This window comes from Xenopus tropicalis, chromosome 5 (genome assembly GCF_000004195.4).
Source record: "Xenopus tropicalis strain Nigerian chromosome 5, UCB_Xtro_10.0, whole genome shotgun sequence".
Classification (NCBI taxonomy): domain Eukaryota; kingdom Metazoa; phylum Chordata; class Amphibia; order Anura; family Pipidae; genus Xenopus; species Xenopus tropicalis.
The window spans coordinates 160010645-160037958 of record NC_030681.2 but is presented as its reverse complement, the minus strand read 5'-3'; the positions used below and the strand labels follow the sequence as shown (position 1 = coordinate 160037958).

General features: G+C 45.8%; 5 protein-coding genes across 5 annotated transcripts; all 5 read left to right on the top strand.

The window, feature by feature from the left end:
* Positions 1 to 5848: 5848 nt before the first annotated feature.
* Positions 5849 to 6802, top strand: LOC116411045 (taste receptor type 2 member 1-like). The gene has a single exon (XM_031902817.1). It carries the CDS (start codon positions 5849 to 5851, stop codon positions 6800 to 6802), a length of 954 nt encoding a protein of 317 aa, XP_031758677.1.
* A 4390-nt stretch (positions 6803 to 11192) lies between these two features.
* On the top strand, positions 11193 to 12113 carry t2r10 (bitter taste receptor 10). The gene is given in 1 exon segment (NM_001172002.1): positions 11193 to 12113. A coding segment is annotated over 1 exon segment (921 nt).
* Positions 12114 to 20681: 8568 nt separating this feature from the next.
* On the top strand, positions 20682 to 21602 carry t2r2 (bitter taste receptor 2). Its single transcript, NM_001171938.1, is given in 1 exon segment — positions 20682 to 21602. A coding segment is annotated over 1 exon segment (921 nt).
* A 2782-nt stretch (positions 21603 to 24384) lies between these two features.
* tas2r7 (taste 2 receptor member 7) lies at positions 24385 to 25287 on the top strand. Its single transcript, NM_001171994.1, is given in 1 exon segment — positions 24385 to 25287. A coding segment is annotated over 1 exon segment (903 nt).
* Positions 25288 to 26416: 1129 nt separating this feature from the next.
* LOC100494870 (taste receptor type 2 member 119-like) lies at positions 26417 to 27052 on the top strand. The gene is given in 1 exon segment (XM_012954856.2): positions 26417 to 27052. A coding segment is annotated over 1 exon segment (573 nt). The 5' UTR covers positions 26417 to 26479.
* Positions 27053 to 27314: the final 262 nt, after the last annotated feature.

Below are 27314 nucleotides of genomic sequence, written 5' to 3'. Positions count from 1 at the left end.
GGGGCTGTGTAGGATATCAATATAATCAGCTTTTTTCCTTCTTTTCCTGTGACTGTAGCTGCACTATACAGTGGGATCCTTTATAGAGAAGATACTGTAACATTCACCAACGTACGTGTGTTTCTGTGCTTTATTAGCATCAAATATCATTATATTAAAGCAATACTGTCACGGGAAAACATGTTTTTTTTTTTAAAAAAACCTCCCCCCCCAGCAGCCGATCAGCAGAACAATGGGAAGGGAGCAAGATAGCAGCTCCCAGTAGGTATCAGAATAGCACTCAATAGTAAGAAATCCAAGTCCGGCTTGGGACTCCTCCAGTTACATGGGAGTAGGAGAAACAATAGGTTAGCTGAAAGCAGTTCTAATGTGTAGCACTGGCTGAAAGCTCAGACTGAGTTATACAGGGAACTCTGAGTATCACTCATGTATTATAAGGGATAATGTACCCCCTACTGTAAATGATAAGGATATTAGCAGTCACTGAGGGGTTCTGTGCCCCCCATATAAAGGCACAAGGCTGCAGGCTGAGTTATACAGGGAACTCTGAGTATCACTCATGTATTATAAGGGATAATGTACCCCCTACTGTAAATGATAAGGATATTAGCAGTCACTGAGGGGTTCTGTGCCCCCCATATAAAGGCACAAGGCTGCAGGCTGAGTTATACAGGGAACTCTGAGTATCACTCATGTATTATAAGGGATAATGTACCCCCTACTGTAAATGATAAGGATATTAGCAGTCACTGAGGGGTTCTGTGCCCCCCATATAAAGGCACAAGGCTTCAGGCTGAGTTATACAGGGAACTCTGAGTATCACTCATGTATTATAAGGGATAATGTACCCCCTACTGTAAATGATAAGGATATTAGCAGTCACTGAGGGGTTCTTTATACATATTATTAGGAGCTACATAGTATATTATAACATGTAGGTGTTACAATCAGCAGGTTTGATCTGTCGAGTACCATTGTGTCCTACAGAGGCTTCAAATACGAGAAATGTTGGCGTTTAACTTAAATGGTTAAAAATGTGAGTATTCATTGTGAGCCTGTCATTTTGCTACACACTTTCAAGGGGAAGTTAATCCCATCACTGTTTTCTATTTCACCCAGTTTCAAGGGGAAGTTAATCCCATCACTGTTTTCTATTTCACCCAGTTTCAAGGGGAAGTTAATCCCATCACTGTTTTCTATTTCACCCAGTTTCAAGTGAAACTTAAACACATTATTGTTTTCCAAGAATGAGCCCCAATGCTCCTAAAATGGCTGCCGGAGCACTTCCTGTTTGGGAAAAATAAAGAGGATTCATGGGAACGAACGTGCGTTTAAGCTCGAGCAATTCGAGACAAATTCGAGTAAACTTAATATTTTTGCTCGACTGATAATAACATTATCGTGACATTTTATAAATGCAGCAATGGTTGAGTTTAATTTGAATTTATACCGTGTCGAGTTTATACAGTGATATTCTGAGACAATTTGCAATTGGTCTTCATTTTTTATTATTTGTGGTTTTTTTGCATTTTTAATTTTTTTGATTAGCAGCTCTCCAGTTTGGACTTTCAGCAGCTATCTGGTTTCCAGGATCCACATTACCTTAGCAACCAAGCAGTGGGTTGAATGAGAGACTGGGCTATGAATAGGAGAGGGGCTGCATACACAAATAAGTAATAACCAATGACAATAATAACATTTTAGCCACTCAGAGCCCACTTATGGGCTGCCGGGGTCAGTGACCCCTATTAGAAAGCCTGAAGGAGTCAGAAGACATAGAATTCAAAAACTATAAAGACTCATTGAAAGGTTACTAAGAACTGGACATTGTAGAGTTAATTTATAGCTAAACTTTAAATATCAGAACCAGTTGCATTTAAGTTAAGATAATATACAGGTTTAGGATTAGGTTTTCCGGATAAGGGGTCTTTCTGTAATTTGAATCACATTAAACCCAATATCAGCTTAATTACCATCAGGCACAGGTACAGGTGATTCTCCATAGTAACGGCAAACCAGGAAGTGGCAGAGGAAACAGCCATAGGGATTGTTACTAGGGATGAGCAAAACGGGCGGCAAAATTCTCAGCGGGAAAATTGTCGCCTGCGTCAAAAAAATGATTTTTTTCACATTATGCCATGGTCGCCATTTTGTGAAACTGCTGCAAAGTTTTGGTTAAGGAGGAGAAAGTCACGGCAGTGCCAAAAAGGTGGCGGTTGCATAAATAAAAATTCAGTCACATTAAACAAGTTGTGTCTCTTTAAAAAAAAGTTACGAGCGTCAAAAATGTCAAAAAAATTGTGCGTTGCTACATTTTGTGATATTTTCAGTGTTTGGCTTATTTGGGAGAGATTCACTCGAGGCTACACCCATTGTACCCCTATAAAGTGCCCCTAGGCACCCTCATCCCACCTACAGGGGCCCCTAGGAAGCAGTAACATTGGCAGCAAATATTGTCTTTACTGATTGGCCCACTATCATATTGACAATGAGCCCCAACCTCTTCCCGCCCCAAAACCCCTTCCTGCCCCAAAATCCTCTTCCCGCCCCAAAACCCCTTCCCGCCCCAAAATCCTCTTCCCGCCCCAAAACCTCTTCCCGCCCCAAAATCCTCTTCCCGCCCCAAAACCCCTTCCCGCCCCAAAATCCTCTTCCCGCCCCAAAACCCCTTCCCGCCCCAAAATCCTCTTCCCGCCCAAAACCTCTTCCCGCTCCAAAATCCTCTTCCTGCCCAAAATCTCTTCCCGCCCCAAAATCCTCTTCCCGCCCCAAAACCTCTTCCCGCCCCAAAATCCTCTTCCCGCCCCAAAACCTCTTCCCGTCCCAAAATCATCTTCCCGCCCCAAAACCTCTTCCCGCCCCAAAATCCTCTTCCCACCCCAAAACCTCTTCCCGCCCCAAAACCTCTTCCCGCCCCAAAATCCTCTTCCCGCCCCAAAACCTCTTCCCGCCCCAAAATCATCTTCCGCCCCAAAACCTCTTCCCGCCCCAAAACCTCTTCCCGCCCCAAAATCCTCTTCCCGCCCAAAACCTCCTCCCGCCCCAAAATCCTCTTCCCGCCCAAAACCTCTTCCCGTCCCAAAATCATCTTCCCGCCCCAAAACCTCTTCCCGCCCCAAAATCCTCTTCCCACCCCAAAACCTCTTCCCGCCCCAAAAACTCTTCCCGCCCCAAAATCCTCTTCCCGCCCCAAAACCTCTTCCCGCCCCAAAATCATCTTCCCGCCCCAAAACCTCTTCCCGCCCCAAAACCTCTTCCCGCCCCAAAATCCTCTTCCCGCCCAAAACCTCCTCCCGCCCCAAAATCCTCTTCCCGCCCAAAACCTCCTCCCGCCCCAAAATCCTCTTCCCGCCCAAAACCTCTTCCCGCCCCAAAACCTCTTCCCGCCCCAAAACCTCTTTCAACCTCCCCAAAATATCAATGAATAAAGTATCCAAATCAGCAGTAAATTTCCCATAAAGATGGACTCCACCTTCCCATTTTCTCATGGGGAAGAGACTGCACTGACCAATCCAAAGTTTGTGTAGGGACCCATAGGGTTAACAGGTAGTGATGAGCCAACCTGGCCCGTTTCGCTGAAAAATTAGCAAAAGATTGGCAAAATGGTGAAAAATCTTTTTTTTTTGTTGTTGCACAGTGAATGTTGTCACCCGTTTTCACGAAAAAATCTGCCAATGGCAAAACACGGAGATTCGCCATGAATTTTGCCCATCCCTATTGGATATGGGTGTATCCCCTGCCACTTCCTGGTTTGCTGTTACTATGCAGAATCACCTGTTACCCCTTGTGCTGTTTGCATTGTGCTGTGCATTTATTGGCCCTTAGATACGATGACCACTTCCTGCTCACTGTAATATAGAGTCAGGCAGGGGGCGGGCACTTCCTGTTTCCAGCAGAAGGTGGTGTTCCAGAGAGATAGAAGTCGGGGAGCCGTGACCCTATAAATGAGGGTAAGTCGGTGTGACAGGGCCGCAGTAACGACAGGGAATCAGGTACAGCTCCGCCCCCTGGTTCAAGTCGGCTGTAGGGATCCGCCCATTTAAGGTGGAAAGCCTTGGGCCTTCAGCCTACTGTCCCCACAGTGGTGCTACATCTCTCTGCCTTTGTACCAACTGCCCCTGATGTTGTACAACTGCACCTCAGTACTGTGAGTATTAACCCTGCGTATGTTTTGTCTTGGCCAAGTAAATCAAGTTCTACTTATTTGCAAAGAACCTCTGGCTCCTATCCTTATTGCTATTACCTTTGGCAGTAGAGAGTTGTAGTTATGCAACATCTCGTACGCACATTTCCTGCGTGTTAGAGTCACGTGTGCCCCTGCTCATACCCCCTGCTGGGCACTGGCACATACCGGCCAACATAGGGTTACATTTGTATGAATTTAAGGGTTTTTTACAACCCACCCAAACATTATATTGGGGGGGGGGGGCTGGTGGGGTTACAGCTCTATACAGGTATGGGATGTCTTATCCAGAAACCCATTATCCAGAAAGCTCTGAATTATAGGAAGCCCATCCCCCCCCAGATTCATTTTAAAGGGGAGGCTCACATCAGATTTACAGATTTACTAAAACCCCATCATTTCTCTTTTTTTTTTTTTTATTTTCAAATTTCACTGAATATGTTTTCCCGAATGTCTGATATTGACAAGGAAATGTCGCTGCGAGAACAATGGGGGTGCAATGGGCGATGAGCAAGAGAGCGACCCTGGAGACCAAACTAGAGACGGCCAGCACTTCCTGATTGGTTTCTGTTTCACCCAGTTTCAAGGGGAAGTTAATCCCATCATTGTTTTCTATTTCTCCCAGTTTCAAGGGGAAATTAATCCCATCATTGTTTTCTATTTCACCCAGTTTCAAGGGGAAGTTAATCCCCTCATTGTTTTCTGTTTCACCCAGTTTCAAGGGGAAGTTAATCCCCTCATTGTTTTCTGTTTCACCCAGTTTCAAGGGGAAATTAATCCCATCATTGTTTTCTGTTTCACCAAATTTCAAGGGGAAGTTAATCCCATCATTGTTTTCTGTTTCACCCAATTTCAAGGGGAAGTTAATCCCCTCATTGTTTTCTGTTTCACCCAGTTTCAAGGGGAAGTTAATCCCCTCATTGTTCTCTGTTTCACCCAGTTTCAAGGGGAAGTTAATCCCCTCATTGTTCTCTGTTTCACCCAGTTTCAAGGGGAAGTTAATCCCATCATTGTTTTCAGTTTCACCTAATTTCAAGGGGAAGTTAATCCCCTCATTGTTTTCTGTTTCACCCAGTTTCAAGGGGAAGTTAATCCCCTCATTGTTTTCTGTTTCACCCAGTTTCAAGGGGAAGTGAATCCCCTCATTGTTTTCTATTTCACCCAGTTTCAAGGGGAAGTGAATCCTCTCATTGTTTTCTATTTCACCCAGTTTCAGGGAGAAGTTAACCCTATCATTATCTTTCTATTATTCATATACCATTAGTGTGCCCCAAGTCCTTCTATCTCTCCAAGTCGTTTGTGGCTTTAGAATTCAGGGTGAGGTGGGAGCACCTCCTCGTACTGGGGGCTGTGACTATATGAACCTGCGCCATTGCCGTATAGTTATAGTTTTTGACTAATGTTTTCTCTGGGTTCAGCAAGAAGTGATTGTGTCCTTCGGAAACCCGAGGCGACATGTTGCACCTACAGAACCAGGGATGTTTTTGCTGCTGAGAGATTTGCATTGCCCCGGGGCAGCTTAGTGAATACACTTTGCATATGGCTCCGTATAACAACCCCGGCACCGCCGGCTGGGCACTCAGATTGACTGGGTTCCCTCCCCGCTGCCTGCGACGGATCTGCTAGAATTTCATGTTCTGGGAAGGACAGTCCATCCCTAGGAGAATGGATCTTGTTCTGGCTGTGGAGATCATAGCAGTGACTCAGTTCTTCTTGGGGGCTGCAGTAAATGGGGTCATTGTGGGGACCTTTTGCCTGGAATGGATAAGGAACCGGAGCCTCCATGTTGGTGATACCACCCTTATGTGCCTGGGCTTCACCAGACTCTTCTTGCATGGGTCTCTCTTTTTGTTCTATTTACCACAGTCCTTTCATGCGATCCATAAACCTGAAGTCGTAACCAGTATTTCTTGGGCTCTCTTTGTGTTTTTCCATACCTCCAGCCTGTGGTTTGCTTCCTTCCTCTGTGCCATCTACTGTGTGACAGTCGCAAACTATTCCAACTCCTTATTCGTCTATGTGAAGCGCAATATCTCCAGGCTTGGGACATGGATGATTGTGGCCATTCTGCTGACTGCTCTGACTTTCAGTCTCCTGGACTGGTATATTGCGTATGGTTTTGGCCTGTCTCCGAGCAATTCTACAGGAATTATACAGCAGCGGAACAGCACTGGGGCCGATGGGAATGCAGCCACCACCCTTGGGGTTCAATTTGTTATATACTTTATGGCGGTCGCACTGCCATTCACATTATACTGCCTGGCGGCTTTGCTTTTGCTGAACTCTCTATGGAGACACGTCCGACAGATGAGAAGCAGCGGAACAAGTTTCCGGAGTCGGAGTGTGGACGCTCACGTGGGAGTATTAATGAAACTGGCCGTGTCCCTGTTACTGTATGCTGTGTATTACGTAACGGATACTCTTGGCTTATATGGGCAGCTTGAAACACCTTGGCTCTTATTCTGCTTTGTTATTTGCTGTTTCTACCCCACTGCCCATTCTCTGGTCTTGATTTATTCCAACAGTCGGCTGAGGAAGGCCTGCGTAGCGACGATCCGTGGGGCCATGAGTTGGGAAAAGAGAGAAACTCAAGACAACCAAACCCAGAGTGCAGATTAATTTGATTTTGTCGGGCTACAGGACTCGGCTTTATGAATACATAGTAACATAGTAACAAAGTAAGTTGGGTAGAAAAAAGGCGTACGTCCATCACGTTCAACCATAATGCCTATATATAACCTGCCTAACTGCCAGTTGATCCAGAGGAAGGCAAAAACCCCATCTGAAGCCTCTCTAATTTGCCGCAGGGGAATCCAAGATGGCAACCAGACCAGTCCCTGGATCAACTGGCACTAAGAGTTATCTCCCATAACCCTGTATTCCCTCACTTGCTAAGAATCCATCCAGCCCCTATATAAAGTTATATAATGTATCAGCCAGCACGACTGATTCGGGGAGGGAATTCCCACAACCTCACAGCTCTCACTGTAACAAACCCTTTCTGAATATTTAAACTGAACCTCCCTTCTTCTTCCGTTGGAAGGACCTACTGGTAAATAAAGCATTATAGTTATCATGTCACCTCTTAAGCGCCCCTTCCCCAGTGTAAACAGACCCAACTTGGCCAGCCTTTCCCCATAACTGAGACTTCCCATACCCTTTACCAGCTTAGTTGCCCTTCTCTGGACCCTCTCTAACTCAATAATGTCCCGTTTGAGCACTGGAGACCAAAACTGAACAGCATATTCTAGATGGGGCCTTACCAGCGCTCTGTAAAGGGGAAGAATAACCCCCTCCTCCCGTGAATCTATACCCCTTTTAATACAGCTCAATACCCTGTTTGCCCTTGCAGCTGCTGCCTGGCATTGCTTGCTACAGCCAAGTTTATTATCTACAAGGATTCTGTTTCTATATTGAAATGCACCAACTTATAACTAATAATTATAACTAATAGAGGAGGTTGGTATTTCCATTTTTCCATTTCTAGTGTGCAGAGTATATATGTAATAAACCTATAATATAAAATCCTTCTCACTGGTTTCTTACCTCTTGAATTCTAAGAGCTGCACTAACATTCCTTTATTAATATCAGTAACCAAAACGTATCAGAATCCAAAATTCTAATATTGAGTTTATTGTCAGAAAATCACAATATCCTTTCCTTTCAAATGGCCGTTCATTTCCATGAATCCTCTTGATTTTGACCAAACAGGAAGTGCTCCAGCGGCCATTTTACGAGCATTGGTTCTGTGTGTATTGGTTTCACATGAAACTGGGTAAAATAGAAAACAATAACAATATTAACTTCCCCTTGAAACTGGGTGAAATAGAAAACAATGATGGGATGAACTTCCCCTTGAACATGTGTGAAATAGAAAACTATATGATTAACTTCCCCTTGAAATAAAAAAATAATGATTGGATTAACTTCCCCTTGAAAACATGTGAAATAGAAAACAATGATGGGATTAACTTCCCCTTGCAACGGGGAAATAGAAAACAATGATGGGATTAATTTCCCCTTGAAACTGGGTGAAATAGAAAACAATGATGTATATCCCAGTGTAGTAAATATTGTAAATATCAATTTAAAGGGGACCTGTCACCCCAAGAAATAATTCCAAATTCTTTTCTATTGTGTTTGTCAAGCAAAATAAACTTCACTTACACTATATAAATAATATAAATCTTGTTTCCCTCAGTCTTGGATTTACACAATCACAGCCAGCAGGCCGGCGCCATTTTGGGACCCTGTTATTAAGGTGGTGCTTTGTATCACCCCAAAATCTTGTGTATGTGCCAGAATGGGGGGGCCTAATGCCCATGCACTGGTTACACAGACAGGGGGGGGGGGGGGGAAGTGAGTGCTGAATGTAAAGTTTAAGTTATTGTTTGCCCCGCCTCTATGCCTAAAGAATGGAGGCGGGGCAGGCAATATATGATTGACAGCTGGTGTTTTTAAATGCCTTTATAATGGGTTTGGATGTGGTTATATAAAAATAAATTTGGGTTCCATGTTTAATGTATATAAGGGAATCGGCGAAGGTAATTGTTGGGATCAAATAATAGGTCCCTCTAATCCGGTGATCCCCAACCAGTGGCCCCGGGGCCCTGCCCCCCAACAACCCAAACGACTAATCCCAGCCCTTCCTTATACCCCCCAATCCCAATTCCTTTCTCCCCAATAGGACTAAACACCAGCAACAGTATAGATTGTTTATTGTTGTGTATAATATAAATATATAGAAACTAGAGATGCACCGAATTCGGTTCAGGGATTTGGGCCGGATCCAGGCTTTTTTGAAGGATTCGGTTTTGGCCAAATCCACGGTCCCGGCCGAACCAAATCCGAATCTAAATTAGCATTTGGAAAGGGTTCGGATTCGGTTCAGGGGTTCAGCCGCACCCAAAAAAGTGGGTTTGGTGCATCCCTAATTGAAACCCAATATACACTACTCAATCGCATTGGGAGACTAAGAAGGTGTATTTACCCATGAACTTGAGTAAATCAGAACTGCAGCCCTATACTTCCTTGTACAGAAGAGACAACTGAGTCCCAGATATGACCTGGGCTCATTCCATACGACGGATCATAGTGTTTTTCTAATGGAGCAGAATGGGAATCTTGCCCTTGCCCTGCACCATGTATTGGACGATAATTACCCTTTATTTACTTGTGTCTCACACCCAATCCCTAAATCTCACGAGATGCAATGTATAATAAATATGTATATGTATGGATAAAAAGCAGAGATTAGCTAGGGGGCAGTATTGTGACAGGGGGTCACTCGCAGGACCAGACTGTTCACTTTTTGCCCCAGTGATTATTTGTTTATTCTAAGATTTGTCATTTAGAAGTACTGAAGAGACCAAGAGAAGACATAGTTGAAACCAATTCATTCCCAGGGGTCACACATATAGCACCCCACGCAGTACCCCCCAAAGTTGGCAGAGAGGTAGGGCGTGATGGGAGCTATGAGAGCCAGGAAGGTGCTGATTGAAGCCAGATTCAACTCGATTCACCATGATGAATACGGGGGGTCAGACAGACCAGATATCAGTTGGGTAGTACTGTCCGACACAGTCCATTGGCCACCTTAAAGTTCAGAGGAGAAACACAATCCAAGGAGGACATAGGCGATCCCCATTGTTTTTGCGCTAAACTGAACCTCTCCCCATGGAAGGGACTCTACACGTACAATGGAGACACCAGTAGAGAGCCTCTCTGAGCCTACAGTACAACTGTACTGGTCAATTTGCTACAGTAACAGTAACAATACAGATATGGGAGTCATGGTCAAGGTCTCAGGCCACAGTCAGCGTCATCAAAGTACAAGCGAAGGTGGGAAGAGGCAAAAGAAGAAAGACGGCTCTAGGTGGAAGATCAGGGCATGGCAGCCAACAACAGAAGTCTGTATAACAGCCCAGGGGGGGAAAAGCAGGAGACCAAGAAAGAAGAACGGGAAGGAACTTGCTCAAAACTCAGAAACCAAGGAACTCGGGAAGCAAGAAAGTCAGGAACATGGGACTCGGTATCAAGGAGGGATCCTTCATGGAGAAGGACCTGGGGGTTTTGTTGATAACAAGTTGTCTAATTCCAGGCAGTGTCATTCTGTGGCTACTAAAGCAAATAAAGTGCTGTCTTGTATAAAAAGGGCATTGACTTAAGGGATGAGAACATAATTTTGCCCCTTTATAGGTCCCTGGTAAGGCCTCACCTTGAGTATGGGGGGCAGTTACACTGAGTTTTGGGCTCCAGTCCTTAAGAAGGATATTAATGAGCTGGAGAGAGTGCAGAGACTGCAACTAAACTGGTAAAGGGGATGGAAGGGTTAAACTATGGGGTTAGACTGTCGAGGTTGGGGTTGTTTTCTCTGGAAAAGAGGCGCTTGCGAGGGGACATGATTACTCTGTACAAGTACATTAGAGGGGATTATAGGCAGATTGGGGGGTTCTTTTCCTATAAAAATGACCAGAGGCAATTACCAGCCACTGGGGTAAGTGAGGAGCAGTTGATAAGAGAGTCAGTAGGGTAACAGGGCCAAAAACATGTGCTCAAAACCCCTCCAGTGGACCAGGGGGGAGTTCTTACACCAAATAACCCACCACCCAGAGTTCAAGTCCAGACAACTATACAGCAGCCCTTCTCCAGGTATCCGACCCAACTGGTACCACCTGACTGTATTTGTGTACTTGCACCATGGGAGCCAGCCTGCAAAGTGTCTGCCGCTGATAAGCATGTAAATAGAGACCCACAATAATGCGGCAACATGATTTACACAAAGTAATCACAATAGATTGCCCATTTCACAGCTCATAAAACAAGGGAACAGTTTCTTTAGCAACACCTTGCAAGTCCTACTCGGGAAATCGGTATCTACTGTAAGTAGCAAATGGGTTTGTTGGTTTAGTTCGTGTTCACATGTAGAAGAGGGGGTGGAGGATATGAGCCCCAGTCGTTTATATTTCATACAACGTTCATTGATTTAAGGGTCTCTCCTGGTCAACAATGGCTTCCCCGCTGGAGATATTTCTATTAACTCTTATCTGGATTGTGACTGCGGTGGGAATTCTGCTCAATGCTTTCATCGTAGCCATGCCCGTCATTTGGTGGGCGAGATATAACAAAGTAGAAATGATAGAGTTCCTGCTGGCCAGTGTGGGGATGTCCAGAGTGGTCCTACTGATATTATGGGAGGTCGTAAACCCATTGGTACCCAGCAGTTCTATCCTATTTGGAGTGGTCTCCATGTTCCTCAGCTTCTGGAGCCTCTGGGTTGCTACAATCCTGTGCGTCTTCTACAGCGTGAAGATCAGTAGTTGTCACCATCCGTTCTTCATGTTCCTCAAGCTGAACGTCTCCAAGATGCTGCTGGGCTTGTTCTTGGTGTCCCTGGCAAGTTCTCTCCTATTCAGCCTCCCCTTTAAATGGCTGGTGTACAGTACCTCCATCAACAACGCTACCAACTCTACCAACACTACCAACTCTACTGGACAGGGAGGGACCATCCTGGAGGTCAATGTTATCAACCAGTACTTTCTCATCCTGATTGGATCCTCGTTGCCACTCTTCATATTCTGTGTGGCGGTTGCTATTCTGATCCGATCCCTGTGGAGGCACACTAGGAACATGGCCGAGGGCAACGTGGATTTTGGGAACCCCCAGATTCAGGCTCATCTGAGTGCAGTTAAAAGCATGGTCTCTTTCTTGGTTCTGTTTACCATTTATTTTGTAATAGTCATTGTTATGTCTTTACCCCCACTGTTGGACCAAAATGTGTTGCAGTTGGTCTTTAACATTATTTGTAGTGCCTACCCACTCCTACACTCTCTCATCTTGGTAATGTACAGCAGGAAGCTCAGAGAGGCTCTCTACTGGTGTCTCCATTGTACGTGTAGAGTCCCTTCCACGGAGAGAGGTTCAGCTTAGCTCAAAACCAATGGGGATCTCCTATGTCCTCCTTGGATTGTGTTTCTCCTCTGAACTTTAAGGTGGCCAACGGACTGTGTGGGACAGTACTACCCAACTGATATCTGGTCTGTCTGACCCCCAGTATTCATCATGGTGAGTCGAGTTGAATCTGACTTCAATCAACACCTTCTCAGCTCTCATAGCTCCCATCACCACCTACCTCTCTGTCAACTTTGAGCAGGTACTGCGTGGGGTGCTGTAAGTGTGACCCCCAGAAATAATTCTCCTCTCCAATGAGACCATGAAAAAGTAGCATTTGATATTTTCTACTCCCTGCCTTGTTCCTTTATATGGAACCTGTTGTAACGGAACCGCCATGTAAAGGTTGTGCAAGATCTAAAGTTCTTCTCAGTCTCAATCTTTTTCTGCCCTTTTTGGCACAAAACGCGTCAGGCTGTTTATGCTTGAGATGCTTTTTCTTTAAATAAAATAAAACAAGTTTTAACTGCCCCACATTGTTTGTTTGTTTTTGGTCCAGTTCTGTGCCGGCCCAGTCTCATTATGAGGTGGTTTGGTTTGAAGGCTGAAGGTATTAAGGCTTATGCGCCGGGGCCTCTTATTTTTCTAGGTGAGTTCACCCTATAGGTAACTCTAACTGGAATAATTCATTGTTTATTTTTGGATGAAGAATAATAAAGACTATTTTGAAACACACAAACAAACACAAGGAATTCTGGGAGTGAATTCCAAACAAGCTCCAGGAAAATCTCATCTCCATGGGATTATCCTATAGGCTAAAGCTCACCCACTGGGTTTGAAGCTGAAGCTGGAATAATAGCTGGTCAGATTCCCAACTACAGACCGGTTTCGCCCTTCTTGAGGCTCATCAGTGTAGCGCAGGGTTTTCTGAACAGCTTAGGGAGAGTCACCGTGTGGATTCACAAACAAATCATTAGGGTTGGGGAGACTGCCTTATACAGATATAAATAAACAAAAGCTGATCAGAAAACCCTGCGCTACACTGATGAGCCCCAAGAAGGGCAAAACCGGTCTGTAGTTGGGAATCTGATCAGCTATTATCCCGGCTTGTGCTTTAAACCCAGTGGGGGAGCTTTAGCCTATAGGATAAACCCATGTAAATGAGATTTTCTGGGAGCTTGTTTGGAATTCACTCCCAGAATCCCTTTTGTCTATTTATATCTGTATGAGGCAGTCTCCTCAACCCTAATGATTTGTTTTTAAAACACACAATAATTGTTGTGGATTTGTGCCATTTAGCTGTAGCTTTGGAAACATTTCTGCATTGTAGTGTTGTATAGTGGGGAGGGTTCCTCCATGTAATGTGTTGTTTATATTATGGAACTAATTATCTGGAAATAAACTCATTGGTTGAGTTATTTATGTGTGTGTGTGACCATTCCCCATATCTCCTATAGATCTCAAGTAATGTCCTACCCATATAGTGTGTGTGTGTGTATAGATATATATGTGTGTGTGTGTGTATAGATATATATGTGTGTGTGTGTGTGTGTGTGTATAGATATATATATGTGTGTGTGTGTGTGTGTGTGTGTATACATATATATAGTGTGTGTGTGTGTGTGTGTGTGTATATAGAGATATATATGTGTGTGTGTGTGTGTGTATATATACAGTAGATATATATATATATATATATATATATATATATACATGTGTATAACCTGACAGAGGCGCTAGGGGGCAGTATTGTGACAGATGGTCGGCCGCTCAGTAGGAAACATATTTTCTTTGCTTTATGGCTCAGTGATTATTTCCCTTGATTATTCCAAGATCTGTCACTTTGAGGGCAATTAGCCAATATTATTACTGAGCTCCTGTAACTGGGGGGAAAGCAGCGCGGGGGTTGCACTTACTGTATATGGGGAGTAATAATGGGAGAGGGGAAAGCAGCGCGGGGGTTGCACTTACTGTATATGGGGAGTAATAATGGGAGAGGGGAAAGCAGCGCGGGGGTTGCACTTACTGTATATGGGGAGTAATAATGGGAGAGGGGAAAGCAGCGCGGGGGTTGCACTTACTGTATATGGGGAGTAATAATGGGAGAGGGGAAAGCAGCGCGGGGGGTTGCACTTACTGTATATGGGGAGTAATAATGGGAGAGGGGAAAGCAGCGCGGGGGTTGCACTTACTGTATATGGGGAGTAATAATGGGAGAGGGGAAAGCAGCGCGGGGGTTGCACTTACTGTATATGGGGAGTAATAATGGGAGAGGGGAAAGCAGCGCGGGGGTTGCACTTACTGTATATGGGGAGTAATAATGGGAGAGGGGAAAGCAGCGCGGGGGTTGCACTTACTGTATATGGGGAGTAATAATGGGAGAGGGGAAAGCAGCGCGGGGGTTGCACTTACTGTATATGGGGAGTAATAATGGGAGAGGGGAAAGCAGCGCGGGGGTTGCACTTACTGTATATGGGGAGTAATAATGGGAGAGGGGAAAGCAGCCCGGGGGTTGCACTTACTGTATGTGGGGAGTAATAATGGGAGAGGGGAAAGCAGCGCGGGGGTTGCACTTACTGTATATGGGGAGTAATAATGGGAGAGGGGAAAGCAGCGCGGGGGTTGCACTTACTGTATATGGGGAGTAATAATGGGAGAGGGGAAAGCAGCCCGGGGGTTGCACTTACTGTATGTGGGGAGTAATAATGGGAGAGGGGAAAGCAGCGGGGGTTGCACTTACTGTATGTGGGGAGTAATAATGGGAGAGGGGAAAGCAGCGCGGGGGTTGCACTTACTGTATATGGGGAATAATAGGAAAGGGAGAGAATTAAAGGCCCAGTTATGCTGAGGGGGTCACTATTTCTGCCTGGGATCCCACAGAATGAATACAAATCACTGCACATTGTGTTTTACACACTAACAGATTAGTTATAGGAATGAAACCCCCACACCCCCAACTGGCTGCCCCCCCCCCAGAGGCCCCCAATAGGTCTTTGAACCTTGACCCCCTACTTCTCCAATTGATCCAAGAGCCATAGAAACACCATTACCTGTAGGGTAATCACCAATGTCATTTATCCAACTGTACCCCGGCCCGAGCCCAAACACTGCTGCCCTATTCTCTTCATGGGAATATATGGGGGCGCAGGGGTTGCACTTACTGTATATGGGGAGTAATAATGGGAGAGGGGAAAGCAGCGCAGGGGTTGCACTTACTGTATATGGGGAGTAATAATGGGAGAGGGGAAAGCAGCGCGGGGGGTTGCACTTACTGTATATGGGGAATAATAATGGGAGAGGGGAAAGCAGCGCGGGGGGTTGCACTTACTGTATATGGGGAATAATAATGGGAGAGGGGAAAGCAGCGCGGGGGTTGCACTTACTGTATATGGGGAATAATAATGGGAGAGGGGAAAGCAGCGCGGGGGGTTGCACTTACTGTATATGGGGAGTAATAATGGGAGAGGGGAAAGCAGCGCGGGGGTTGCACTTACTGTATATGGGGAGTAATAATGGGAGAGGGGAAAGCAGCGCGGGGGTTGCACTTACTGTATATGGGGAGTAATAATGGGAGAGGGGAAAGCAGCGCGGGGGTTGCACTTACTGTATATGGGGAGTAATAATGGGAGAGGGGAAAGCAGCGCGGGGGTTGCACTTACTGTATATGGGGAGTAATAATGGGAGAGGGAAAAGCAGCGCGGGGGTTGCACTTACTGTATATGGGGAGTAATAATGGGAAAGGGAGAGAATTAAAGGCCCAGTTACGCTGAGGGGGTCACTATTTCTGCCTGGGATCCCACAGAATGAATACAAATCACTGCACATTGTGTTTTACACACTAACAGATTAGTTATAGGAATGAAACCCCCACACCCCCAACTGGCTGCCCCCCCCCCCAGAGGCCCCCAATAGGTCTTTGAACCTTGACCCCCTACTTCTCCAATTGATCCAAGAGCCATAGAAACACCATTACCTGTAGGGTAATCACCAATGTCATTTATCCAACTGTACCCCGGCCCGAGCCCAAACACTGCTGCCCTATTCTCTTCATGGGAATATATGGGGGCGCAGGCAGGAGTCCTGTCCGATAAGGGGGTGCAGGCAGGAGTCCTGTCAGATAAGGGGGTGCAGGCAGGAGTCCTGTCAGATAAGGGGGTGCAGGCAGGAGTCCTGTCAGATAAGGGGGTGCAGGCAGGAGTCCTGTCAGATAAGGGGGTGCAGGCAGGAGTCCTGTCAGATAAGGGGGTGCAGGCAGGAGTCCTGTCAGATAAGGGGGTGCAGGCAGGAGTCCTGTCAGATAAGGGGGTGCAGGCAGGAGTCCTGTCAGATAAGGGGGCGCAGGCAGGAGTCCTGTCAGATAAGGGGGCGCAGGCAGGAGTCCTGTCAGATAAGGGGGCGCAGGCAGGAGTCCTGTCAGATAAGGGGGTGCAGGCAGGAGTCCTGTCAGATAAGGGGGCGCAGGCAGGAGTCCTGTCAGATAAGGGGGTGCAGGCAGGAGTCCTGTCAGATAAGGGGGCGCAGGCAGGAGTCCTGTCAGATAAGGGGGTGCAGGCAGGAGTCCTGTCAGATAAGGGGGCGCAGGCAGGAGTCCTGTCAGATAAGGGGGCGCAGGCAGGAGTCCTGTCAGATAAGGGGGCGCAGGCAGGAGTCCTGTCAGATAAGGGGGTGCAGGCAGGAGTCCTGTCAGATAAGGGGGTGCAGGCAGGATACCTGTCAGGGGCCCATTCAGACCAAGACCCAACTCTTCTCTGGATTCTGGAACTTTCTCCTCTCCATTCAAACGGGTCTGTGCCGAGCCTGTCTGTAATAAACACCATACGTGGCCTGTCTCCCTAATGTGGTTACTCCCCTCCCTTCTGCCACATACCCCCCAAATCCTACAACATACGGTGTTTTCCCATATTACTTACTTTCCAGACCCCCATAGTGTGTTGGCCCTCTGTCTCTCATTCAACCTGTGCGCTCTACTGAGACTGCTTTGTGCTGAGTTATGAATGATACTGTACTTAATGTGGGGGGACCTGCAGGGCTCTGTACTTAATGTGGGGGGTCCTGCAGGGCTCGGTACTTAATGTGGGGGGTCCTGCAGGGCTCTGTACTTAATGTGGGGGGTCCTGCAGGGCTCGGTACTTAATGTGGGGGGTCCTGCAGGGCTCGGTACTTAATGTGGGGGGTCCTGCAGGGCTCTGTACTTAATGTGGGGGGTCCTGCAGGGCTCTGTACTTAATGTGGGGGGTCCTGCAAGGCTCTGTACTTAATGTGGGGGGTCCTGCAAGGCTCTGTACTTAATGTGGGGGGTCCTGCAGGGCTCTGTACTTAATGTGGGGGGTCCTGCAGGGCTCGGTACTTAATGTGGGGGGTCCTGCAGGGCTCGGTACTTAATGTGGGGGGTCCTGCAGGGCTCTGTACTTAATGTGGGGGGTCCTGCAGAGCTCTGTACCTAATGTGGGGGGTCCTGCAGGGCTCTGTACTTAATGTGGGGGGTCCTGCAGGGCTCTGTACTTAATGTGGGGGGTCCTGCAGGGCTCTGTACTTAATGTGGGGGGTCCTGCAGGGCTCTGTACTTAATGTGGGGGGTCCTGCAGGGCTCTGTACTTAATGTGGGGGGTCCTGCAGGGCTCTGTACTTAATGTGGGGGTCCTGCAGGGCTCTGTACCTAATGTGGGGGGTCCTGCAGGGCTCTGTACTTAATGTGGGGGGTCCTGCAGGGCTCTGTACTTAATGTGGGGGGTCCTGCAGGGCTCTGTACTTAATGTGGGGGGTCCTGCAGGGCTCTGTACCTAATGTGGGGGGTCCTGCAGGGCTCTGTACTTAATGTGGGGGGTCCTGCAGGGCTCTGTACTTAATGTGGGGGGTCCTGGAGGGCTCTGTACCTAATGTGGGGGGTCCTGCAGGGCTCTGTACTTAATGTGGGGGGTCCTGCAGGGCTCTGTACTTAATGTGGGGGGTCCTGCAGGGCTCTGTACTTAATGTGGGGGGTCCTGCAGGGCTCTGTACCTAATGTGGGGGGTCCTGCAGGGCTCTGTACTTAATGTGGGGGATCCTGCAGGGCTCTGTACTTAATGTGGGGGGTCCTGCAGGGCTCTGTACTTAATGTGGGGGGTCCTGCAGGGCTCTGTACTTAATGTGGGGGGTCCTGCAGGGCTCTGTACCTAATGTGGGGGGTCCTGCAGGGCTCTGTACCTAATGTGGGGGGTCCTGCAGGGCTCTGTACCTAATGTGGGGGGTCCTGCAGGGCTCTGTACTTAATGTGGGGGGTCCTGCAGGGCTCTGTACCTAATGTGGGGGGTCCTGCAGGGCTCTGTACTTAATGTGGGGGGTCCTGCAGGGCTCTGTACCTAATGTGGGGGGTCCTGCAGGGCTCTGTACTTAATGTGGGGGGTCCTGCAGGGCTCTGTACCTAATGTGGGGGGTCCTGCAGGGCTCTGTACTTAATGTGGGGGGTCCTGCAGGGCTCTGTACTTAATGTGGGGGGTCCTGCAGGGCTCTGTACTTAATGTGGGGGGTCCTGCAGGGCTCTGTACTTAATGTGGGGGGTCCTGCAGGGCTCTGTACTTAATGTTGTTGTTCTCCCCCTAAAGTCTGTCACTGGGAGATCTCATCCACTCATTAGAGTTAGAGAGTTGTGCTAGCAAATACAAAATGGCGGGCCAACTTATTATTCCAGACACCAACTAATAGGATACATAGAAACAAATATCTCTCTGCCGTATATATATATAAAAAAGTAGCCAGCAAACAATAGGCTTGAGTATATTAATATAAATTGGCCTTCACTCCTTGTATGTACTGTGTAGCAAAATGGCGGCCCAATCCACCTGCATTATTGCTGTGAGTTAAGTCAAATAAGTGGCACTAAGGAAACAAACCCACGGCAGCAAGCCACTAACATCTGCACAATGCCGGAACAAGGTCTGATTCACCTCAGCCACCTTGGGATCAATAGGGGGAAAGCCACCCATAACTTTAAATGGAGCCACCACCGCTTCTTGGCCAGGCTAATATGAAGCAGCTACGAAGGTAATGAAATTGCCATATGAGATTAAATATACTCAAGGGTTTCCCTCTGTTAAAGTTCTATTATCATCCACAAGGTTTTTGGATGTTGTATGGTTGACTATTTGTGGGTCGTTTCCATAGCTCTTCAGCAGGCCTCCACCAATTTAGGCGCCATACACTTAATAATCTCAATAAATTCCAACTATGAAGGTTTTCATTCACCTAGGTCATGGTTTATCTAGTATAAGTAAATCTAAAGCAACTGGACTTGTTTGGTAATCATTGAAGACGTTTCACTACTCATCCGAGCAGCTTCTTCAGTTCAACTGACTGGTATGGGGAGTCCTTGGCATATAAACTCCTCCCACTATGAGTTTCAAGTGTCACCTCTCTGAAGAGTTACAAAGTGCCATTGGGAATGGATTGATGGAAAAGTTCATACGCTGAGGGCTTCCCATACCAGTCAGTTGAACTGAAGAAGCTGCTGGGATGAAAAGTGAAACGTCTTCAATGATTACTCAGCAGGTCCAGTTGCTCTAGATTTACTTATACTAGATATAGAATAAGAGACATAGAAACAAATATCTTTCTGCCGTAAATATATAAAATAGTAGCCAGCAAACAATAGGCTCGAGTATATTAATATAAATTGGCCTTCACTCCTTATGTAGTGTGTAGCAAAATGGCGGCCCAATCCCTCTGGAGGTTTCATTGATGTTGTATGGTTGACTATTTGAGGGTCGTTTCCATAGCTCTTCAGCAGGCCTCTACCAATTTAGGCGCCATACACTTTATGATCTCAATAAACTCCAATTATGAAGGTTTTCATTCGCCCAGGTCATGGTTTATCTAGTATAAGTATATGTAGAGCAAATGGACTTGCCAAGTAATCATTGAAGACGTTCCACTACTCATCCGAGCAGCTTTTCAGTTCAACTGGCTGGTATGGGAAGTCCTTGGCAAATGTACTCTTCCACTAATCTGTGAGTTTCAGGTGTCACCTTTCTGAAGAGTTACAAAGTGCCATTGGGATTGGATTAGTGGAAGAGTTACACAGTGCCATTGGGATTGGATGAGTGGAAGAGTTACAAAGTGCCATTGGGATTGGATGAGTGGAAGAGTTACAAAGTGCCATTGGGATTGGATGAGTGGAAGAGTTACAAAGTGCCATTGGGATTGGATTAGTGGAAGAGTTACAAAGTGCCATTGGGATTGGATTAGTGGAAGAGTACATATGCTGAGGGCTTCCCATACCAGTCAGTTGAACTGAAGAAGCTGCTCGGATGAGAAGTGAAACATCTTGAATGATTACTCAGCAAGTCCAGTTGCTCTACATGTACTTGTACTACAGTAGATACACAATAAATTCTGTTCCTTTGCAGTTGATATACCAAGACCATTTCACAGGAAGGGCCCAGTTTATTTAGCAACGCCATGCAAATCCGACTAGGCAAATCTAGGCATCTGCTCCAAGTACCAAATTCGAGTGTTTTGGTTTTGTTTATTTGCATGGCAGACGGTTTTTTTTTTTATAGAGGAAGGATATCAGCCCCAGTCGTTTCTATTTCATACAACGTTCATTGATTTATGGATCTCTCCTGGTCAACAATGGCTTCTCCACTGAAGATATCACTATTAACGCTTACCTGGATTGAGACTGTGGTGGGAATTCTGCTCAATGCTTTCATCGTAGCCATGCCCGTCATTTGGTGGGTGAGGTATAACAAAGTAGAAATGATAGAGTTCCTGCTGGCCAGCGTGGGGATGTCCAGAGTGGTCCTACTGATATTATGGGATGTCATATACCTTTGGTTCCCCAGCAATTCAGTCCTATTTGCAGTGGTTTCCATGTTCCTCAGCTTCTGGAGCCTCTGGGTTGCTACAATCCTGTGCGTCTTCTACAGCGTGAAGATCAGTAGTTGTCACCATCCGTTCTTCATGTTCCTCAAGCTGAACGTCTCCAAGATGCTGCTGGGCTTGTTCTTGGTGTCCCTGGCAAGTTCTCTCCTATTCAGCCTCCCCTTTAAATGGCTGGTGTACAGTACCTCCATCAACAACGCTACCAACTCTACCAACACTACCAACTCTACCGGACAAGGAGGGACCATCCTGAAGGTCAATAATATCAACCAGTTCTTCCTCATCCTGACCGGATCCTCGGTGCCGCTCCTTATCTTCTGTGTGGCAGTTGCTATTCTGATCCGATCCCTGTGGAGCCACACTAGGAACATGGCCGGGGGCAACGTGGATTTTGGGAACCCCCAGATTCAGGCTCATCTGAGTGCAGTTAAAAGCATGGTCTCTTTCCTGATTCTGTTTACCATTTATTTTGCCCTATTTGTTGTATCATGTTTACCCCCATTGTTGGATGATACTGTGTTGCAATTGGTCTTTAACATTATTTCTAATGCCTACCCGCTCCTACACTCTCTCATCTTGGTAATGTACAGCAGGAAGCTCAGAGAGGCTCTCTACTGGTGTCTCCATTGTACGTGTAGAGTGCCTTCCATGGCGAGAGGTTCAGCTTAGCTCAAAACCAACGGGGACATTTTCTTCTGTTGCAATTACCTGCTGATATGAACCTTCCTTCTTCCCCCATGTGTCCCCTCACACTAACTGTATAGGGATATGTCTACTACTTGCAACTTGTGTTGCCTTATCTCATTCACTTTATCTAATCCCATCTCCTATGTCCTCCTTGGATTGTGTTGTTCCTCAGTTTCAGTTATAAAGATTTCTGCTCTAAATAACCTGTAATAAATTCATATCCTAATAAACATTGCTTATTGGTTTCATTAGTTAGAATCAGTGTTTTTTGTTGTAGGAGTATGAGCATATTTGTAGTTCCCTGTATAACTTCTAATATCCTTATCATTTACAGTAGGGGGTACATTATCCCTTATAATACATGAGTGATACTCAGAGTTCCCTGTATAACTCAGCCTGCAGCCTTGTGCCTTTATATGGGGGGCACAGAACCCCTCAGTGACTTCTAATATCCTTATCATTTACAGTAGGGGGTACATTACCCCTTATAATACATGAGTGATACTCAGAGTTCCCTGTATAACTCAGCCTGCAGCCTTGTGCCTTTATATGGGGGGCACAGAACCCCTCAGTGACTGCTAATATCCTTATCATTTACAGTAGGGGGTACATTATCCCTTATAATACATGAGTGATACTCAGAGTTCCCTGTATAACTCAGCCTGCAGCCTTGTGCCTTTATATGGGGGGCACAGAACCCCTCAGTGACTGCTAATATCCTTATTATTTACAGTAGGGGGTACATTATCCCTTATAATACATGAGTGATACTCAGAGTTCCCTGTATAACTCAGCCTGCAGCCTTGTGCCTTTATATGGGCACAGAACCCCTCAGTGACTGCTAATATCCTTATCATTTACAGTAGGGGGTACATTATCCCTTATAATACATGAGTGATACTCAGAGTTCCCTGTATAACTCAGCCTGCAGCCTTGTGCCTTTATATGGGGGGCACAGAACCCCTCAGTGACTGCTAATATCCTTATCATTTACAGTAGGGGGTACATTATCCCTTATAATACAAGAGTGATGCTCAGAGTTCCCTGTATAACTCAGCCTGCAGCCTTGTGCCTTTATATGGGGGGCACAGAACCCCTCAGTGACTGCTAATATCCTTATCATTTACAGTAGGGGGTACATTATCCCTTATAATACAAGAGTGATGCTCAGAGTTCCCTGTATAAATTTCAAGTTTTTGCACCTTTTTTTTACTAAATGTTAGACATTCAAGGAAATGTGTTTAGTTGAGTTTGAAAATGAAAAAGATATGAGAAGTGATAGAGTTTTAGAAAATTTGCCCCTTATGAGACAAAGAAACCGCACTTTGCCACAAGACTTTGGACCCAAGGGTATTTTATAGGGAAGAAGATGTTCTTCTCACTTCTGATTGTGATTTAAATATTGTGGCTGAGTTGGTGATGGGAACCCTTCCCAATGCCTCCATCGTGGCAACCAATGCTGTTTCATGGTTGGAAAGAAAGCGCCTTGACCTGATTCGGACCAGCTTGGGGCTTTCTAGACTTGCTCTTCTCATAACAATGGTGTTCCTTGCCCTACCAGAAGGGTATGAGAGCATAGAGCCGCACTCTCCTATTCTGATTTATTAAAAAGGAAAGGAACATATCCCCTTGTCAGTAATGGGGACCCCTCTGTTCTAACCGGACTAGATCCAATGAGCTGAGTATCAGTTGACCTTCTCATGGTCCTCCCCCATTTTTGGGGCTGTTTTTCAGCAGCAGTTGGTCCTTTCAACTTGTTTCGTACTAAACTATTAAACGAGAATGAGTTTGATAATGAGGTTAAATGTGTTCCCTTCGTGTTTCCTTTTCTCGTAGTTACATTATAGAATCTGACCCCTTGGCCCTGTCTGAATCTCCTGTCCTCTTCATCTAAGGTGAAGGCCAATTATAATGAGACCCAGTGTCGGACTGGCCCACCAGGATACCAGGAAAACTCCCGGTGGGCCCAGGTGTCAGTGGGCCCTCTTGCTTCTATTTGCTGGAGTTGAAATGGTCCATTGGGATACCAGGAAAACTCCCGGTGACCTGCTTCATAGTCATTCCCTATTTCTGTATGAGAACAAAGAGAAACAAAGAGTATAGGATAATAAAGAGATTAAATGACCAAAGGATGAATAATAGTTTAGGGCAGTGGTTCTCAACCTTCCTAATGGCGCGACCCTTTAATACAGTTCCTCATGTTGTGGTGACCCCCAACCATAGAGGAGCCATGTCTCGGTTCCTAAGACCACCGGAAATATGTGTTTTCCGATGGTCTTAGGCGACCCCTGTGAAAGGGTCGTTCGACCCCTAAAGGGGTCCCGACCCACAGGTTTAGAGAGTGGGCCCATGATCCAAGGTTCTCTGGTGGGCCCCTGGCATCTCAGTCCAACACTGATGAGACCTGCAATATGACCGGTAACCCACTAACATGCTCCTGCACCCCAAATTACCTACATTTCTGCCGGCATCCCATGTTGGGTACCCACAGACAACCTACCTCAGGGGTTAATGATAAATCCAGCTCATTTTATTGCAACCCAATATTTTAATAACCACCAGGAAGGACACCAGGGCTGAATAAATTGTGAGATCCATGCAAATCATACCAAGAGTAGACTTTTTTGCATACAAGTGGTCTGATTATACAGACTTTAGATGAATATTGTCCCAGACCAACCTCTGACTTATTGAGGAGAAGAAGACCCAGTACCCTGGCTTTGCTACAAGACGTTGGAATAAAGGGTATTTTATAGGGAAGAAGATGTTCTCCCCATTTGTGACTGCAATGAAAATACTGTGTCTGGCTGAGTTTGTGATGGGAATCCTTCTCAATGCTTTCATCGTGGTAGCCAATGCCGTTTCATGGATGGAGAGGAAGCCCCTTGACTCTATTGACCTGATTCTGACCAGCTTGGGGCTTTCTAGACTTGCTCTTCTGATAACATGGCTGCTTTATGTCCTATCAGAAGATAGGTATGAGCACATAGAGATACTGAATGTAATGTCTTCTTTTTTTGGCTTCTGCAGCCTCTGGTTTGGGACGGTTCTGTGCACGTTCTACTGCGTGAAGATCCCCAACTACAACCATCGCTTCTTTCTCTATGTGAAACTGAGGATCTCCAAGATGATCCCGTGGCTGCTATTAGTATCGGTGACAAGCTCCTTCATCAGCAGCCTGCCCATTGGATGGAGTATGGACAGTTCTATGTTCCACTACAATTCCACAAATGGCACAAACATGGAGACCACCTTGTACCTCCCATTCTTCATTTATGTAGCTGGAAATTCAGTGCCGTTCTTCATGTTCTGCGTTGCCATCACTCTTCTAATCAGGTCCCTGTGGAACCACACAAGGCAAATGGCTGCGGGGGAGGTTGGATTTGGGACCCCCCAGCTTCAGGCTCACTACAGCGCAATTAGATGCATGATGTCTTTCATGGTACTGTATATTATCTTCTCATCCTCTGTGTTCTTGGCTCTTCCAATGGTGTTAATGAATGATACGTTGCTATGGTTGTATCTCTTTATTGCTGGTTTGTACCCGAGCCTGCACTCTCACATTCTCATACTGAGCAACAGAAAGCTCCGACGGGCCCTGTGCTCTCTCCTTTCTTATACAAGTACATTTATCCCCCAGGAGAGGAACATATCCCCTTGTCAGTAATGGAGACCCCTCTCTTTGGAGTAGGCTAGATTTAGAAAGTTGAGTATTAGTTGCCCTTCTCATTGTGTTCCCCCACTTTTTCAGAAGCCGTTAAACCTTTAAACTTGGTTTATAAAAGTGCAATCAGGCTCTTTGCTGTTTCCTCTGCTGGATAAGAACATTCATTTCAGAATAAAGGTTTCCATCCCCTTCTCAGTACCGGGGACATCTCTGGTCTGACTCCTGCAGATTCTCTAAGCTGAGTGTTTCTTCTCATTTTGCTCCATTTTGCTGGGGATGTTTATTAGTATTCTTCTTCTTATTGATAATAATAATAATATGATGATGATAATAATATGGTTTGTTCCATATTCCATATGGTTTCCATTGTTCCTATGATAAGCTTGTGTCCTTTTCTCTGCACTATAAAAATATTGATATTTTCATAAAGGCAACACTATCAGCAAATTGCTTGCTATTAAATATTACTCTTTTGTCTGTACACATTTCTAATTAGTTTCTAATTAGTTTGGGGCAGTTTAGGGGCTCATTGATTGCGTGAAAGGTTGGCGAATATCTGCTCCCTGGATACACCCTATACACAAGTTCCCATTCCTCCCACTTACCCACTAGGGGGCAGTAAGACAAAGAACACATTACTGTCTATTCAATTACATCAGTAAACAAAGTAATCAAGAACTAAGGAACTGCAAATATAGTAGAACAACAACCATTGTTTGAATATAATAACAACTGCCCCCGCAGTGCCCGGCTGCACTTCCATGTTTTCTCTCATTTCAACATGGTGACTGCTAAGTGTATAATACCCACTAGGGGGCGCATCTACCACCTATATCTCTGGAGACAGCATGCAAATCTTAGAGAGTCCAGTTCATTACTATGGGAGGTTTTGTTACTGAGAAAAGAGATCATTCTGAGCCTCTGAATCATTACAAACGGAAACAAAAAGCAGCCGCATCACAATTTTGTTTCTAGAGATCTAGAAAAGAGATGTTTTCTGCACCTATGTCTGTAAAAATGTTATGTTTGGTCAAGGATGTGGCTGGATTCCTTCTCAGTGCTTTTGTTGTGGTGAGGAACACCATGTGTGGTGCTACTCAAAGCACCTAGACTTGTTCTCCTGATAGTTTGGGTGGTAGAAGACCTATCAGGAACAGCGTCCATGCATGAGAAGATACTAGAGTTCATTTAGATGGTCATCACCTTCTGCAGCCTCTGGTTTGGGACAGTTCTGTGTGTGTTCTACTGCATGAAGATCCCCAACTACAACCACCGCTTCTTCCTCTATGTGAAAGTGAGGATCTCCAAGATGATCCCGTGGCTGCTATTAGTATCAGTGACAAGCTCCTTCATCAGCAGCCTGCCCATTGGATGGAGTATGGACAGTTCTATGTTCCCCTACAATTCCACAAATGGCACAAACATGGAAACCACTTTGTAAGTCCCAATTATAATTTATTTGGCTGGAAATTCAGTGCCGTTCTTCATGTTCTGCGTTGCCATCACTCTTCTAATCAGGTCCCTGTGGAACCACACGAGGCAAATGGCTGGGGGGGAGGTGGGATTTGGGACCCCCCAGCTTCAGGCTCACTACAGCGCAATTAGATGCATGATGTCTTTCATGGTACTGTTTATTCTCTTTTTCCCATCCTCTGTGTTCTTGGCTCTTCCAATGGTGTTAATGAATGATACGTTGCTATGGTTGTGTCTCTTTATTGCTGGTTTATACCCGAGCCGACCCTGTGTTATTTCCTTTGCTGGGTAAATCCATGTAGTTCAACATAAAAGAATGTATCTCTTTTCCAATGATGGACATGTCTCTGTTCTAACTGACGCCCATAGTAAGTAGCAGCCCTCTTGCAAAGATACCCAGAATCTCAAGAATAACATCTCCGGCCGTTCCATGAAATCCTTTCTAATCCTAATTAAGAAGAATCTAAATGTTAAATCAGGAGAATTGCATCAGTAATAATCAGTTATAAACTATACCTTGCATGCCGAGGATACAGTTTGTATTAAAGAAAATA

What these genes read in the sequence shown, in the direction of transcription:
- LOC116411045 (XM_031902817.1), top strand. Translation starts at nt 5,849, where the DNA reads ATGGATCTTGTTCTGGCTGTGGAGATCATAGCAGTGACTCAGTTCTTC.